Source organism: Syzygium oleosum, unplaced genomic scaffold (assembly GCF_021117445.2).
Source record: "Syzygium oleosum isolate NSW1041296 unplaced genomic scaffold, Sole_v2.1 Sole_v2.01, whole genome shotgun sequence".
NCBI classification, from domain to species: Eukaryota; Viridiplantae; Streptophyta; class Magnoliopsida; order Myrtales; family Myrtaceae; genus Syzygium; species Syzygium oleosum.
The window spans coordinates 8,842,373-8,858,180 of NW_026607485.1; the positions used below are offsets into that span (position 1 = coordinate 8,842,373).

At 43.6% G+C, this 15,808-nt stretch overlaps 2 protein-coding genes across 4 annotated transcripts; both read left to right on the forward strand.

The window, feature by feature from the left end:
* Nucleotides 1-4,203: 4,203 nt before the first annotated feature.
* LOC115677727 (protein TIFY 4B-like) lies at nt 4,204-8,742 on the forward strand. Of its 3 annotated transcripts, none has more exons than XR_008816673.1 (9): nt 4,204-4,370; nt 4,541-4,689; nt 4,836-5,014; nt 5,608-5,698; nt 5,792-5,957; nt 7,127-7,190; nt 7,305-7,450; nt 7,936-8,011; nt 8,201-8,742. XR_008816673.1 is itself a non-coding variant. In XM_030600945.2 (8 exons), exons 1-8 carry the CDS (start codon nt 4,265-4,267, stop codon nt 8,206-8,208), a joined length of 909 nt encoding a protein of 302 aa, XP_030456805.1. In that variant the 5' UTR covers nt 4,204-4,264; the 3' UTR covers nt 8,209-8,742. The 3 variants fall into 3 exon arrangements, 1 of the variants encoding a protein (XP_030456805.1); XR_008816676.1 differs by having other exon boundaries at nt 7,311-7,450; XM_030600945.2 differs by lacking the exon at nt 7,936-8,011.
* On the forward strand, nt 6,581-13,817 carry LOC115677728 (acireductone dioxygenase 2-like). Its single transcript, XM_030600946.2, has 7 exons — nt 6,581-6,595; nt 12,315-12,426; nt 12,527-12,621; nt 12,904-13,018; nt 13,104-13,228; nt 13,320-13,390; nt 13,475-13,817. The coding sequence occupies exons 1-7, from the start codon at nt 6,581-6,583 to the stop codon at nt 13,539-13,541; spliced, it is 600 nt and encodes a 199-aa protein (XP_030456806.2). The 3' UTR covers nt 13,542-13,817.
* Nucleotides 13,818-15,808: the final 1,991 nt, after the last annotated feature.

The following is a 15,808-nucleotide window of genomic DNA, read 5'->3' on the forward strand; positions in this document are numbered from 1 at the left end:
GGTATGAGTTCTTGGGCAATAATGTGGAAAGGAGAGGATTAGGTTTCTGACAAAGGGGTCAAATAAAGAAGAAAGGAAGACAAAGAGACGAATCTTTCCTCAGTGGCAGTTCGTGTGGGCAAATGAATCCGAGGGCAGGGGGGGAGAAGTCCCAGGCCAGTCCATGAAATACGCCAAGTGCGTGTGGGTATTTCTACAGAGGGATGTTGAAGTCGAGAGACAATGCAAAGGACAAAGGAAGGTGGGATAAAGAAACTTGCATGCTAGGGTTTCAGTTTTGCCGGCTGAGGTTTCACTTTCCATGGGCGATGAAAGCTAAGCTCGCGAAGTACTTGCTTCGATGCGTATGTTGATGGTTCCTTGAGGCTGTGCCGTGCCATGGAAGATGCAGGAGGAGAGAGAGAGAGACAGTATAGTGTAGATCTACACGACCCTTAAAAGAGAATGATATGGAGGATTCTATCAGGTCCTCTACAACGTGTCTTGTTGCGCCAGAGCTGAAACCACCCATTGAATTGTTCTGCGTCATTGTACTGGATCCTGCATCCGTGACAGAGAAATGCATGTGTGCATTGTTTAGTGGATCTGATGGAAGTTTCCCTCGTGCGATTCAGATCAGGGGCAAGAGTATGAATTTTGGGGGCCTCGTGAGGAAAGTGTAGAGACATTGCCCCAGTTCATATTCAAGATAACATAGGGGATGATTCTTGGAAGGCCCGGCATAGGCATAGTTGTATTACTTTACTATCTTTTGTCCACAAGATGTAACTTTATTTGCATTGGAATAGCTCTCTCTCTCTCTCTCTCTCTACTCTATACTATAGTCTATGGATAGGAAAAATTATTTTCTTGTGTGGGAATGTTAGAACAAAGATAATGTTGGTACAGCATGATTGAGGTGAATGAAGTCGGACATCGACCGTGCACGAATGAGTCGAGTTAGTCACGATTGTAACTCGGGTTATGTGGTAGTTCCTAACTTTGATCTCTAAGAGCTGTCCATCATCAGAGGCATAAATCGACATATTCTTATTATTGGAAAAATCTGAAATATCCAACACTTGCTAGATGCGTTATATAAACCAAGATGCACCAAAGATCTTCTCTTACAAATGGCTCGAATCTAAACTCTCTCTAAAATGAGAAATATTTAGGTTGCGCATGGCAACCATTTTGTACCCAGAATATGATTTCGGGCAGAAATGATTCTTTTTTATTCTATGCCCGAAACAATTTCTAAGCATTTGAATGCGTTTGATAACTGCCCAAAATTTTTGTTCTTAGAATAGAAAAAGAACAAAAATGCGTTTGGTAACTATTTCTTTTTGTTAATAATATTTTGAATTTTTTAATATTTATTTCTTTTTTTCTCCTTTTTTTTCTTTCTTTCCCCTTCCTTTCTTGGCCATGGCCGGCGCCGGTGTCGCGACCCTCACCACCGCCCTCGCCGGTGGCGACGGTGAGGTCGGCCTCGCCTTGGCTGGGCGAGGTCGAGCCTCGCCCAGATCTGGCGAGGCCGGCCTCGCCTGGGTTGGCGACGGCGAGGTCGAGCCTCGCCCAGCCAAGGCAAGGCCAACCTCGCCGTCGCCACCTAAGCGACAGACCTGGGTGGCGATGGTGAGGTCGGCCTCGCCTTGGCTGGGCGAGGCCGTGAGCCGCCTTCGCCGACCACCGATGAGGGCCGCGACGCCCTCGCCGGCAGGTGGCGGGGCCGAAGAACAACAACCCAAAAAAAGAAAAAAACCAAGAAGAATCAGTTTTGAAAAAATTGTTCCAGAATCAAGAAGCTACTTTTTTTTTATTCTTGATTTTGTTCCAAAACTGATTCTGGGCACCATTTTTTAAAAAATTGTGCTCGGGACAAAAAATTCAACAAACGAATTTCTGTTCCCAAACTGATTCTGAGAACAAAAGAACAGAATTAATCACTATTTGGCAAGTTGCCAAACAGGCCCTTAGCTCCTACAACTTGGACATTGACATCACATGTCGTTGTCTATGATTTGGACTGGACACTTAGTTTTTCTTTGGGTATCGTAGTCAAAAGTCTAGAGAGAGAGAGAGAGAGAGAGTTGGTGGGAGTGGTCTCAGCGGTGGTACCAGTAGCGGCGGAGGCGGAGGGTGGAAGAGGAGATGACAAAATAGCGGACATGGTGAGAGATGGCCTCCTAGGTGGTTTAGCAACATCCGATAAGGCTGTCAAAAGAACTCGAGAGGCCCGAGAAGCCAAGAACCCAACCGAAAGCGCTTGGCCGGAACAATTTTTGAAGTTCGAATCGAGCCGAGTTAATTGCATTCTAGTTTTGGGTCATTAAACCAAAAGAGAAAGAAAAAATCTCCCATTAGGTTCGAGTTTTGGTTGAGAACTAGAATCGAAACCGTGACCCGGAAACATTAAAAAAAACCTACTTTCCAAGGAGAAACGCGATCTGCATCCTCCTCAGCTCTTCTCTATCTAAGACACCCCGCATTTGAAATAGAAATCTCCATGGTGAACTATTTAAGGAATGGTTGCGATGGCCTCCATGAAGTGTGCATTCCCAATATATTCGAAATCCGGCTTCTCTAGACTCGTTTTCGGGTCGGATAGGGGTCTCCTGCAAACATGTACCGATCGGACCCATTGATACCCCTAACAGCCGAGGCAGCATGTCCAAGGCAACGGCGGTTAGCGGGGCGGAGGTGGCGTCGTGGGCTTTGGCTAGCAGCTACGAAGTGTAACCGTTGATTCACAATATCAATCTTATATAGGCTCCGCGAATAACATACTCCATATCGTCGCAACATTTTATATGTACACATGAATAAACGAAATGGGTGCTAAGCGTGCCGAGGGACCAATCACTATCCGACACGTGGGCGAATCCCGATAGCTGTCGAGGCCTTTCTCCCTAAACATCCCGTGTTAATGTATTTAAAGACACCAACGAGGGCGAGAGGCATGGTCGGGAGCCCCGTCGTCCGTTCCTCTCCCGCGCACACGAATGTATGTACGCAAAGCCAGGCTTTTATCACGAAGTAATCCAAAGAGAAGATGAGCAATTTCTACGTTTGTAACTCGACAAACATTGGGTTCCGCCTTCATGCCGAAATAGATTATTCACGTCGTTATCGGTCTGCAGATCCTAACCGGTACGGATTACAAGTTCGAAGACCGCATTAAACGGCACCGAGCAACATCGACATGGATTCGATTACCATCAGACTTAAAATCTTGCCGCGAGAGCTCAGCAGCCCAAGTGCGCTCGTGCAAATATTTTCCTATAAATGGTATAGCCACAACCTAAGTGTCAAATATACCCCGAGCTTTTTTTGTCTCTGAAAAGACCCAAAACTTTAACTTCAGTCCCAAATCTGTCTCGAATTTTATTTTGTGTAAAAAACTCAGCAAATTTTATTTATTTTAAAAAATATACCCCCGTTATCTAGTATCAACTTGACGTGGCACTTCCACATCGATAACAAATCAACATCAGCAAAGTAATGAGGCGATAGGTACAGGCCGACGTCGTATTTCTAGTTGGATAAGAAATCCAACCTAATAAAAATTGTTAATAGATCTAGGATATGAAAGTGAGGGACGATAACAAATCCACCCAAAAAAAACTTTTTTAATATTAAAAAAAACCCAATTTTTAGGATTAAGTCCAAATTTGCCCCGAACTTTTCATTGTCTAAAAAAAAGCCCCATTACTTTGTTAATGTGGATTTGTTATCGACGTGGAAGTGCTACGTCAAGTTGAGACTGGAACACAGGAGTATATTTTTGAAAATAAATTGAATTTTGATGATTTTTTTTGCACAAAACAAAATTTGGGACAGATTTGAGACTGGACTTAAAATTTGGGGTTTTTTTTCAGAGATAAAAAAAGTTTGGGGCAGATTTGAAACTTGACTTAAAGTTGGGAGGGTTTTTTAGGGAATTAGGCCTAAAGAAATAATTAATAATAATGCGGGGGCCGGTTAAGTTAAACTAACTCCGCCTCGCTAATCCAGAGGGCGCAGGTGATTTGGCGCACGCTAATAATTCCCCGGCGCCTGCTTACGTGGCAGCTTAGGGTGCATTTTCAGCCTCCGTAAAACCCCAAGGAGATATTAAAATAAAAAAATAAAAAACAAAAAAAAAATAGAAAAAGGGAAAAAAAAAAGGTTCTCTCACTCTCTCTCTTTCACTCCCACCGCCCACTCTCTCTCCTCTCTCTCTCTCTCTCTAGCGCGACGCCGCCGCCGCCGCCGCCGGGAGCCGGCGCAATCGGCCGCCGGGATGGCGTCGCTCGGCTGCATCCTCGACAAGCCCCTCGACCAGCTCACGGAGGACGACATCTCGCAGCTCACCCGCGAGGATTGCCGCAAATTCCTCAAGGACAAAGGTCTCGTTTCCCCCTCTCCCTCTCCCTCACTCTGTGTGTGTGTGTGATTCTCCGCCTCTTCCGTCGCCGCGGCTGGCCGTGCGGCGGCGGCGGCGGCGGCGGGAGGCGGATTCCTCGGTCCGTTTTCCGGGGGGGGGGGGGGCGGAGCTGACGCGCGGGGGGCGGTGCAGGGATGAGGAGGCCGTCGTGGAACAAATCCCAGGCGATCCAGCAGGTCATTTCGCTCAAGGCGCTGCTCGAAGGCCACGGGGACGACGACGCCGGAGCCAAGACGCTGAGGAAGATCGTCGCCTCGTCCGCGGAGGACCCCGCGCCGCGGGTACGGATTCTCGCTACCGTTTCTATAAATTTTGGTAGTCTTCGCTTTTCTGCGGGAGACAGTAGCAAGGAGCGTGTCGCGTGGCCCTGGGTTTTTTTCGGTCGAGTCTTTCGCCCGGGGGGAGTTGTTTGATTCGGCAATTGCAGGCGAACTCGAACTCGAACTCGCCCGACTCGGCGAAGGAGCTGAGCGCCGGCGCCAGCGTTTCGGAATTCGCGGACGAAGCCGTCCCGTACCGGCGGAAAGATCCGCCGGAGTCGGCGCCTCACGGAGGAGATGTGGCTTTGGCCGGGGCGGACCTGGAGAGAAATGCGGTTAGTCCCAGGTTGGTGATTGAGTCGGTGTTTCGGCGTTGGTCGATTTTGTTACGTTCTGGTTGTCTGCTGTGATGTCACTGACTGGTATGCTTAAGGCGACCATTTGCATGTTAGCGAAATTCGTAGGCTTTTTAGTGATTCTAGTGAAGGATTGTATCTCTTATGGTGAAAATTGCTGCGGAGTCAGGACATTATAGCCTAGTCCTTCTCCTCCTACACAGATGAACCGATCAAGATGTGTCGGGACGATTCTCTCTGCTGAATTATGTATCTATTTATCTTGGGTGGAGTAGTCCGTTCTTTGTCGAATGTTGATGTATCTACTGGGTTTATATGCCACAAGCGTCTAAACTTGGAAATGCATATATATATATTGACAACAATCATAGGTATGAGTACTGTTCTGGTGTACGATAGGCTTTGCAGCGTTGCCAATTGACTAGTCGTTATGTTCCTTGAGATGATATCTGACTGTCTCATGGAGCATATAGAAAGGAATTTGCCTTACGCATTGGAAGCATGGGATTGAGACATAGCTCTGAGCTCAAGAGTAAGGTTCAGTTCAAGGTTTTAACAGGCAGTGCTCGACAACATTTTGCAGAAATGTTGGTGCTGGAGAGGTTACGCTGGGGCAAATGACAATTTTCTACTGTGGCAAGGTGAATGTATATGACAGAGTGTCTCCTGACAAGGTAATGAACTATTCAACAGTGCACAGATATCTCCTCTCAAGTCTTACCTGCACAGCTGATGGCCTGTGATCACATTCATGCATGGTCTTGCAGGCGCGGGCAATCATGCAACTTGCAGCTAGTCCAATCCCTTTGCCGCTGGATGATTCATCAAACGGAAGTGCGGCAATTTGGTCATTCCCTTGTCATATGCAGGCCACAAGTGAGAACTCGTGCCTATTGCCTCCGAGAGCAATGGTCTCTCATACAACACAAACAGGTGTGATTGACGTTAACAGTATGTCGAATTGGTTAATCTGATTAATCTTATTTATGGATCTTGCTTCAGCTTATTGTATTCAATATGCGCTTGCAAACCTTTAGCATGATTTAGTGAGTGGTAGGCTTAATGAAAATTCTCAATATGAATCTTTTCCCATTCATAGAGCATCAGTGGTGTTGCTGTCTGTAAAACCAGATTCCTCTTCTAATGGCCTCCCATTCCAAGTGACGAGGGAGTGACACTGATATGGCAGTACTATTTCAAAAGCTAAAAATGATCTAAATCGGACTAATATTTGATATGAAGCTTGGGATTCATAAATGGGAGGAAAAGCTAGATTGGTCAAATATGGAAGCACTGTGATTTAAAATGAATATCTGAAAGTCAATTTTTCATCTCAAAAGCTTAAGCTAAAACAAAGTAGTACAAATATTTGTACAAGAATAATATCCTTCAAGCATTTGTTCAAATTGCATGCTTTGGTGGGGCCTTCTGAGATGTTGATTGTTATTTATTTTAATCAAGAAGATTGAATTTCCTCAATGAAATGGGGAAGTCCTACACATGTCGAATCTGCAGTATATTCTGTATTGCATGAAGTTCACTTGGAGCTATCTAATATGGGAAATATAAAGGTAGATGCTTGCTAATTTTACCCGTATACACAGTGCTTAGGTTGCCTAGCAGGGAAGAGAGATTGTGACAGAACCTAGAAGGAACTTGGGGGTGATTTGTTGCATTCTTAAAGTACTTGGGTTTGGCAATGACACTTTTTGTAGTGTGAAATTGTACAACTTACTTCTATCGTCTATTAATGGACTTAAGGGTGAAGGTGCGACAAACGGGTAGCTCATCAAATAAAGTCAAAATTTTGCGCTATTTCTACTCTGTTTTGGCATCCAATATCGAATATTCAGAGCATTGAAATTCAATTTTCTAAGATATCCAATGAAAAAAAACAAGCATTACGTTGTGCGGGGTCAGTGAAACTAACCTTTTCTGAGACTAAACGATTGTTACCTTATAGACGGATGAACATTGAACACTTGAGTTAAAATATGCCATAGGCTAAGTGACCTTAACCTCAATACTCTCTTGATTCGAAAGTTAGATTTCTTTTGTGATTGTCGTCTATCAATATGAGGTTAATGATTGTATTTCTTCAGACATGGAAGGTCATATGAATCGGAAAGTTAGGCTGCAGAAGTACTTTGACAAGCGAAAGGACAGGTGAGTGACATGATCGTTTTACATCTCTACTTTCTTTCTGTTTAGAGTCCTCTCAAACAATAGATATCAAGATGCGTTCATTTTGGTTTTACTTCCTTGGCTTGAAATTTTGTCGGGCAGATTTAAATCCAGGAAAGATGCTGGACCAGCCTCTTCAGGCTTGGAGATGTTCCAAATAAGGATGCCTTTTCCAGATGGACAATTAAGCAAAAATGCAAGGACCTGTGCACCACAACCTGGGATGGCTCACGGGAAAAACAGTCAGTCTTTCTGTTGATCTTTGGGTTAATTTTTCTGTTATCTTGCAGTACCCTGCTCACCACTAGGTTCATAAAATTTGATAAACTAATATAGCCACTGTTGTCAGATTGTAGAGAAGTCTGTAGCGTGTGCGTGAACACAAGTCCTGCTACCTTTATCCATTCTCTGGTTCTTCGATATTTCCTCTGCATATAAGTCAACTTTTTGGAAGTCAATGACACAGGCTATCAGTTGAACCCGAACAAACTTCCCGTGTGACAAGTTTTGCGGGAAAAAGTCTGCAGCTATTCATACTTCATTCCTTTTTTCTGGGTCATATTCTTTACTAAGCTAAGAGCTTATGAATCAGTTCTTCCTTTTATAGAATGTATCTGATCTATTTTTTGTCTGTGAGTGATTGTGTACCATTATTGATGTCCTGATTAAAAAGACCATACAATTGTTCTGTCATTTATTCTTCTATTATTGCTCATTAATGTACCAGGGTTCAAAATTTTATTTTTGCCATAGATAGATCAATAGGTCTGCAGGGGACTACAGACTTGATTGAATACCTTAAGGTTGTAAAGGTTCTTCTGTGTTATTTTCTGTTGAGATGCATTGATAGGTCTGACTAATAATTCAAAGATATGAGTTTATTTAGCTGAGACAGTTTTTTGGGACCTTCAACTCTGCTCTCTTTGGCGATTTCAGTTCTTCAACTGTTATGATCATAACTTATATTTTGCCTTTTGTTGTCTTTAATGCAGGTCCCTAATATGGAGATATTATGTAAGGGCGTGGCCCTGGGAGCCGATGATGGTAGTTTCGTTGAGATAATAGCTATACCTCGAATAAATGGCAAAATGATGGAACTGGTCTTACTGCAGTCGATGTGTTCTGCATCTGCGGACATATATCTGCCCGTTCTCGTTAGAGATCTCTAGAGGAGGACCGGCTTTGGATCGCATGTCTTCGCACTCGTCGTCGGATCAAATTTTGTATATTCTAGAAGTTCAATGTTATCTTCGAGGCTATCTTGATTGATGATGCTGAGGTTAGTTAATCGAGAGAAGCTTTTCCACGCTCTCTCTCCCCTTACGTGCCACGATGTAAGCAATATCCATATGTAAAAGATGCGCTACGCCATCTGCCGGTATCGGCATAGCTTATGCTAGTTTAGGTTTAGCTCGATGATTGTACTCCTTTTCTCACAGTGATTGAGTTGAGGGCTGTTGGAGCATTTGTCTTGAAGCCGATGATGCCGAACAAAAACGGCTATTCTATCGCTCGAATTGGAATACCTTTTGGAGCTCTGCATGTCTTTTGTAGGCCAACAAGGAGTAGTGTGGATTTGGCTACACCCTAGTGGGAAGTCTAGTCATTTTACTGGCTTTCCCGACGACAAAATCTTTAAAGAATGACCCTCATGGTCAAACAGATCACATGATGAATACTCTATAGCTTGGCATTGTTTGGGGATTTGGAGCTTAAACATTTTGATTTAACTCATGATTGTAGTAAACAAAGGATATGGCCTTGACTTCTCCATCTTCATTGACTCATAAGGAGGGCTTAATACATTGTACCCCGAAGATGGGGGGAAAAGGGAAAAAGATTAGAAAAGAGGGGCAGGGCTTGAGATTGTCGAGGCAGCCCTTGTTTATTCTTGACCTTTATGTTTACTTTTAGCCTTAGTACAAAGGCCGGCCATGTTCTTTAGCCACGAAAAATTCTTGGAATCTCGAGCCTGACCATATTTAGGTTGCCTCCGCCTCTGTCGGTGTCGGACATTGTTGTTTTCTTCATAGCACCTTCGGACAGCACTGCCAAAGAACCATAGACAGCCCACTGTTTTGATGAGCCAGGAGGCAAAGAAACAAGAGAGATTTTACAAAGCGAGCGACTTGAGAGAAGTTTTATGATTAGAACTGATATTTGCTTAAACAAAACTTCTGATTTTGACGAATGCATGCACTCATTTACCATAGCACGAAGGTCTCCCGTAGCGAAAGAGGACTTTAAGCATCGATCGCTTTGGTTAATAAGGAGGTGGTGGTGGAGCGAGCCGATCACGTTGTTCGCGGGACTTGTATCCCTACGAATTCCACATTTGAATGCTAAAAGATACTTCCGCTAGACGCGATGCAATCAAATCGTGGCGGCCAATTCACACGCTAATGCAAAACCCATTTTCTTTGGAGAGAAAGTACAAGCCTTTCTGTCTTTCGCCCTGACGCAGTAGTTTATGACCGACCCTAATCTTAAACCCTCGTGGAATTCCACGACTTGACGAATTGATTACTCTTTTTCTAACTGCTCTGGCTTTGTGTGCTTCTCAACCTTATTGCACAATTCCACGATTTGAAGAAAGAATCGAATACTCTCTTTTCCAACTGCTGTGGCTTTGTATGCTGCTTCTCTAACTTTTTGCAAAATTCCACGATTTGAAGAGTTGAGCACTATTTTCTAACAGCTGTGGCTTTGTTCTAAAGCAAAAGAGACTTACGAGTCAATCCCGCTGGTTTCGACCCTTTATATAAAGCTAACCATCTCGTGACAATGGTTTATCAAAGACCCTAGTACACTAAGGGAAGTTTCGTCGACTCTCCACCATCGGCGAAGCACCGGCGAAGTCCGTGCGGAGCGATCGGAGGGAACGAAATGGCGGCCCCAGAGATCAAGGTAATGGCAAGACTAGCACTCCTCTCCCCTCGGTCATGCACGTGTTTTGTTTGTGATCTTCTTTCTGCTTGGGGTTGGTTTTAGATAGGAGCTGGTGAGTTTGAAGTGGGATCATAGGAAAGCTTCTAGCTTGCTATTTGTTTAGATGTATGCGGAGCTAGGACAGAGCTTGAACGAATTTGTCAACGAGGGACGACGAAAGAAAGAGCTATAGTTAACATATAGCAGTGCGGTCTAGTCGAGTCGAGTCGAGTCGGCGTGATGTGATGTGCCGCTTGAACAATAGACTCTTAGTTCAGCCAAACTCGGTTTATTGATCTCGAGCTCGATTTAATACGGTACTCTATGCATTTGGGTTTTAAACTCAATGGACTCGGTCATTGGAAAACGGAGTTTCAAGGTAAAACTTGAGCTCCTGTCCATCTCGAGTTTTCAAAGCCCAATGAAAATGTGTAAATTGTATGTAGTTTTGGGTCTGTTTGTTTCACCGAAAATTTCTTGTTGCTAGAAATTATACCATTTTCTATTATTTGGGCCGAAAACGAGTTGAAAAAATTGGTTTCATGATATTTGATAATAAATAAATCTGCTAAAGGCAGCTTCTGTTGTTAAAAATGACATGTAATGACTACCAAATTGAAATCAATTTTTTTTTCGTTTATTCAGTAATTATCAAAATAGCAAGCGGTACAATGAAATTAGGAAATATATTGTGAATTTTGTTTGTATAATATTATATATGATAGTGCTTTTCTGGAAATAGAGAAGAACACGAGCATTAATGAAAAAAAAAAACAGATGAGACTAATGGCAAAAAAGGAAAAAGAAAAAATTTTTGATGAGAGATAGGAATTAAAAAACTTACTCTTCTCACTTGGACGTGCAACAAGAAATCAAGGACATTGATTTCCTTATTACCAAAAGGTGAAGTTGTTCTCCCCAATCTAAGTTAGTTGTTTTTAGTCTATGGAAAAAAGCTTACTTTTCGTCATTGGAATGCCGAAAAGTCCAAAAAACAATTTCTCGGAAATAGTTTTTCATACGGCCCCGAAATTTACATAATTCTGTTAATTACGCTTGCAAGAAGGTCGAGTCAAGAATTACTTATGGTCGAGCTCAACTCGATTAAAAGGGATTCGACTATGAATCCTCAACTTTTCGAGGAATCCTTCATCATCAGTGGTCGGGAATGACCGATAACTTTTTCCAATCTTTATGATCTATGGTTTCAGACATGGGCGACTGTACCATTAGATTTGTGAGCTGCTCTATTCAAGCCTTATCAGGGTTGAGCCCATTGGGTTCTTAGCCCACAAAATAATATGTTCAGCTCAACACACAACTCAAATATTTGTAGTTTCTGAAGCAGGTGTGAAAACTTTTGTGCAGGCAATATCTGATGTAAGGGAAGTGCCAGGGGCTTCATTAAATTAGGTAGATGATACATAAAGATCTCTCAAATTTTGTGTTTGAAACTTCGTAAGGAAATCAAAAAACATATCAAAAAAATTCCGTCGCCATTCGAGACCGATCGGGGACCCAGCACCCTAGTTTGTAACTGATTTGTTTGTTCTGTTATGTTCGTTGAATTCTTGGCTTGAATGATCCTTCTTTCTGTTGCTTGAACATTCCTAAAATCCAGTGTAGTTTCTGATCGCTGTCTGGACAGAATGCGGATGTTGTGCCGCGATTATAGTTTTCACTGTTCTGTTGTTCCGTGACATTCGTGACTAATGGAATCTTTGCTCGAATGAGCCTTTGCGCTGCTTGAACGTTCTAAAACAGTATAGCTGCTGCAAGCTACTGAGTAACTGAAGACAGAATGACTTTGTGATTATATCATTCTAGTATTGGGCAGCTCCAAGGTATTAAGGTCTGAGAACCATGATGCCGACATGGCCAGGGGATTACAAATGTCAGGAAGAATTGATTTAAGCTTTTGGTGGATCAACAATTGTAGAGTTGGTTTCGAATGTGAATTCACATGTCGGCAGTATAATCCCTTGCCATTGTACTTTGGCCTCTATTGTAGATCTCTGATAATAGCAAGGGTTAGGCAATGATCAGTCTGCTTTTTCTAAGTGAGTAATCTATGTGTCTATCCTAACAAGGATGTTTTGCTCTGTTTACTACTCTAGCATGTTGAATACTTAGAATGATGATGTTTGACAAAAGCGTCTCTTTTGTAACTCTTTATAGGATCCAAGAGAGGAAGTCATTCAAGCATGGTACATAGACGACAGCGATGAGGACCAAAGACTCCCGCATCATCGTGAGCCCAAGGAATTCGTTTCCCTGGAGCAACTTGCTGGTTGGATTTGCGGAAAATTCCTTTTGTCCTCCATTGTTGGGACTATCAAAATGGGTAGTTCGGTATACTAAGCCGATTGTATGAACATGTTGATTTGCAGCACTCGGAGTACTTAGCTGGAGACTTGATGCAGATAACCATGAAACAGATGATGAGTTGAAGAATATATGTGAAGAGCGCGGATATTCCTATATGGTTTGTGACAGTCCCTATCGATCCTTGAATCTGACTTCTATCAGGACTATTCATGCCTTAATTCGTCTATTTGTTTATTGCATCTAAATTACGGAATCGATTATCTTTCTGGAAACCTTCCAATGATCGTTGAATCCTCGACTTTCCCAATTTTATGTTTGCCCCATGTAGCCAAAAGCTCTGCTTGGTACATGTTGCTATGCATTGCAACTGCAAGCATGTACAAACCCACTCTTTTCTGTTTTAACTTATTCTCGAGTTCCTTGAATAAACCGTCTTCAGGACTTCTGTGAAGTTTGTCCAGAGAAGCTGCCGAATTACGAGGAGATGATCAAAAACTTCTTCACAGAACATCTTCACTCCGATGAGGAGATCCGCTATTGTCTGGCCGGAAGTGGTGAGCTTGCTGGTCTTGAAGGGGTTTGTCAGATGCAACTTCTGCAACCAATTCACTCCTCCTAATGCTGTTGCTCCTGCTACAGGTTACTTTGACTTGAGGGACCAGGATGACGTTTGGATTCGGGTTTGGGTGAAGAAGGGAGGAATGATAGTTTTCCCTGCCGGAATCTACCACCGGTTCACCCTCGATTCAGACAACTATATCAAGGTACTCTAGCGTATGCAATAGTTCGGTTATTACGTCAACGGCGATGCTCGTGTTGTGTCGAGATCTGTTTCTCAGAACTATGGCCGTGCAGGCGATGCGATTGTTTGCTGGCAGCCCCATTTGGACCCCCTACTATCGTCCTCACGATCATCTGCTGGCTAGGTCCGCTCCCGTTTTAATCTCGTAACATGAAGTGCATTTTCCGCTAGCTCGCATGTTGTGAATACGGTATCTTCCACGGTGCAGGAAGGCGTACCTGGAAGCTTTTGGCCGGAAAGAAGCGGGCAATCGCGCTTGCGATGCCGCGGCATGAAACGAAGCATGACAGAGTGACAAACAAGAGACCCTTCGACGATTACTAAATAAATGCACCTACCGGATCGCAGGGCATCTGCATCCAGGTCGTTGCCCGCCTATTTGTCTTCTTAACTCGATCTCGATCTTGTCTAAGTCCATGGTCATCACTTTTTATTCTGGTATGAACATTAGTTCTGTCATAACGTGTGTGGAGTCTGATTGAAAGCTTGCACCAGCAAGTTCATTTACATGAATGGCGAGCTCGCGAAAAGCTCTACTTGTCGCGGCTTTGCATTCCGTCCATTCTTCCAGCATCCTATCGGCATTCGAACCCTTTTCACGAACCGCCTCGGTTCGATCGGTTGATTCGCGCAGACTCCTAACTGCACATAGGCAGTGTTACCCTAGTTTTCTTTCGAATCGAATGGCTTCTTAATCCGTTACGAAAGAGTTCGAGATTCTTAGTTCAAATTACAGCGTGGACGCTTTCTGTATCAATTTTCCAATCCCACTTTGGATCTTTGCGGACTTCAACCGCATGTCAAGGATTTGTGGTCGCCTTCTCCACCTGTGTGGTCCTCTTGTAGGATGGTCCTCCATTACATCATTGAATGATGAGTCCTTTCCTGTTTCGTTTTTTTTTTTTTCCCTTAGAAAAATGACGCAAATGATCCCCGAACTTTGACTCAACGTGCAATGTCGTTCCTAAATTATAAATTTGTTCGATACGATCCCTGAACAATAGCCCAATCAATGCGCAACGTCGTTCCCGAACTCCTATTTTGTTCAAGGCAGTCCTTGAATTTTTCGGCACACGTTCGATTAGGTCCTCGGGCTATATGGAAATGTTCAGTATTGTCCATGAACTCGAATTACTGGAAGGGCAACGTTGGATATCTTCATATAGTTTAAGGACCAGATCGAACATTTACAAAAAAAAAAAATTCAAGGACCGCATCGAGCGAATGAAAAGCCCAAAGGACCGGCATCGCACATCGATTGTGCTATCGTTCAGGGACTACGTCGAAATAAATCAAAAGTTCAGGGGGGCGTTGGTGCAATTACCCCCAAAATTTTTTTTTTTTATTGGGGGTTTTTCTTTGGGCCTGCCGTTTCGCTTTCGGACATGCCACCTGTCAGTTGAATGGTGGGCCCCGTGCGCCCCGTGCTTTTTTGGGTCCGTGATGCGCTTTTTCGCATTTCTTCCTCTTTTTTCTTTTTCCCTAGAAAAGTGCATAAATATCTTGGCGGATATTAATTAAATAAGCAGAAGAATCGGATCATTAAAGTCACGGTTTATATCGCCGACGTTCATGTTACGTTTTCGGAAACCATACTGGGCCGGTTCGACTAGCTGCCGGTCCGATTACCAGCTCGGCCATTTCTCGAGCCGGGGTTTACCGGCCCGGTCGGGGAACGAGCACCGACCCAAATGGCTCTTTCCATTGATTGAATCGGAGGAGCATCGGGCTGGCTCTCGCCCTTTTGACGTCCTAGGGAAAAGGGCGGTATGGCTGAATGAAATCGAAGAATTTCTGCGAAAAACGAGCATGCCCAACAGTTTCAGAGGTCGAATTCACATTCGATTTCAAACGGATCGGTGTGTTGGACGAGCGTGGAGCACGCCTCTAAATTCTTGTGGATATTAATTAAATAAGCAAAAGAATCATATCATAAATCATAGTTTATATCCACCGTTAATTTTACGTTCTTAGAAATCATATTAAGCCGGTTCAACTAGCTACCGATTTGATTACCCGCTCAGCTTTTTCTCGAACTGGGTTTACCGGCCCGGTCGACGAACGAGTACCGACACGAATGATCTTTCTGTCGATTCAATCGGGAGAGCGTCGGGCTAGCTCTCGCCCTTATGACGTTCTAGGGAAAAGGGCGGTACTGTTGGATGAAATCGAAGAATTTATGCGAAAACAAGCGTACCCGACGGTTTTAGAGGTCGAATTCGCATTCGATTTCGAACAGATCGGTGTGTCGAACGAGCGTGGAGCACGCCTCTAAAGTCCGAACTTACCGACATCATAAGTTAGTTGTCAATAATATTTTAATATTTTTTTATCGGGGAGCCAAGGTCGCGGCACGTGTACCCATGTTGGGTGAGTCATGATGTCTGAAAAAAGAAAGGATCTGCACCCATCAGACGGTGCCACGGCATAAAGCGCATGCCTCTTTTGGCATAAACAATTTTTGGGTGCACCAGATATTTCCAAGTGGCCTATTATTAGAAAGAACGACAAATATTATAAAATTGAATGGGACCCGTTTGTG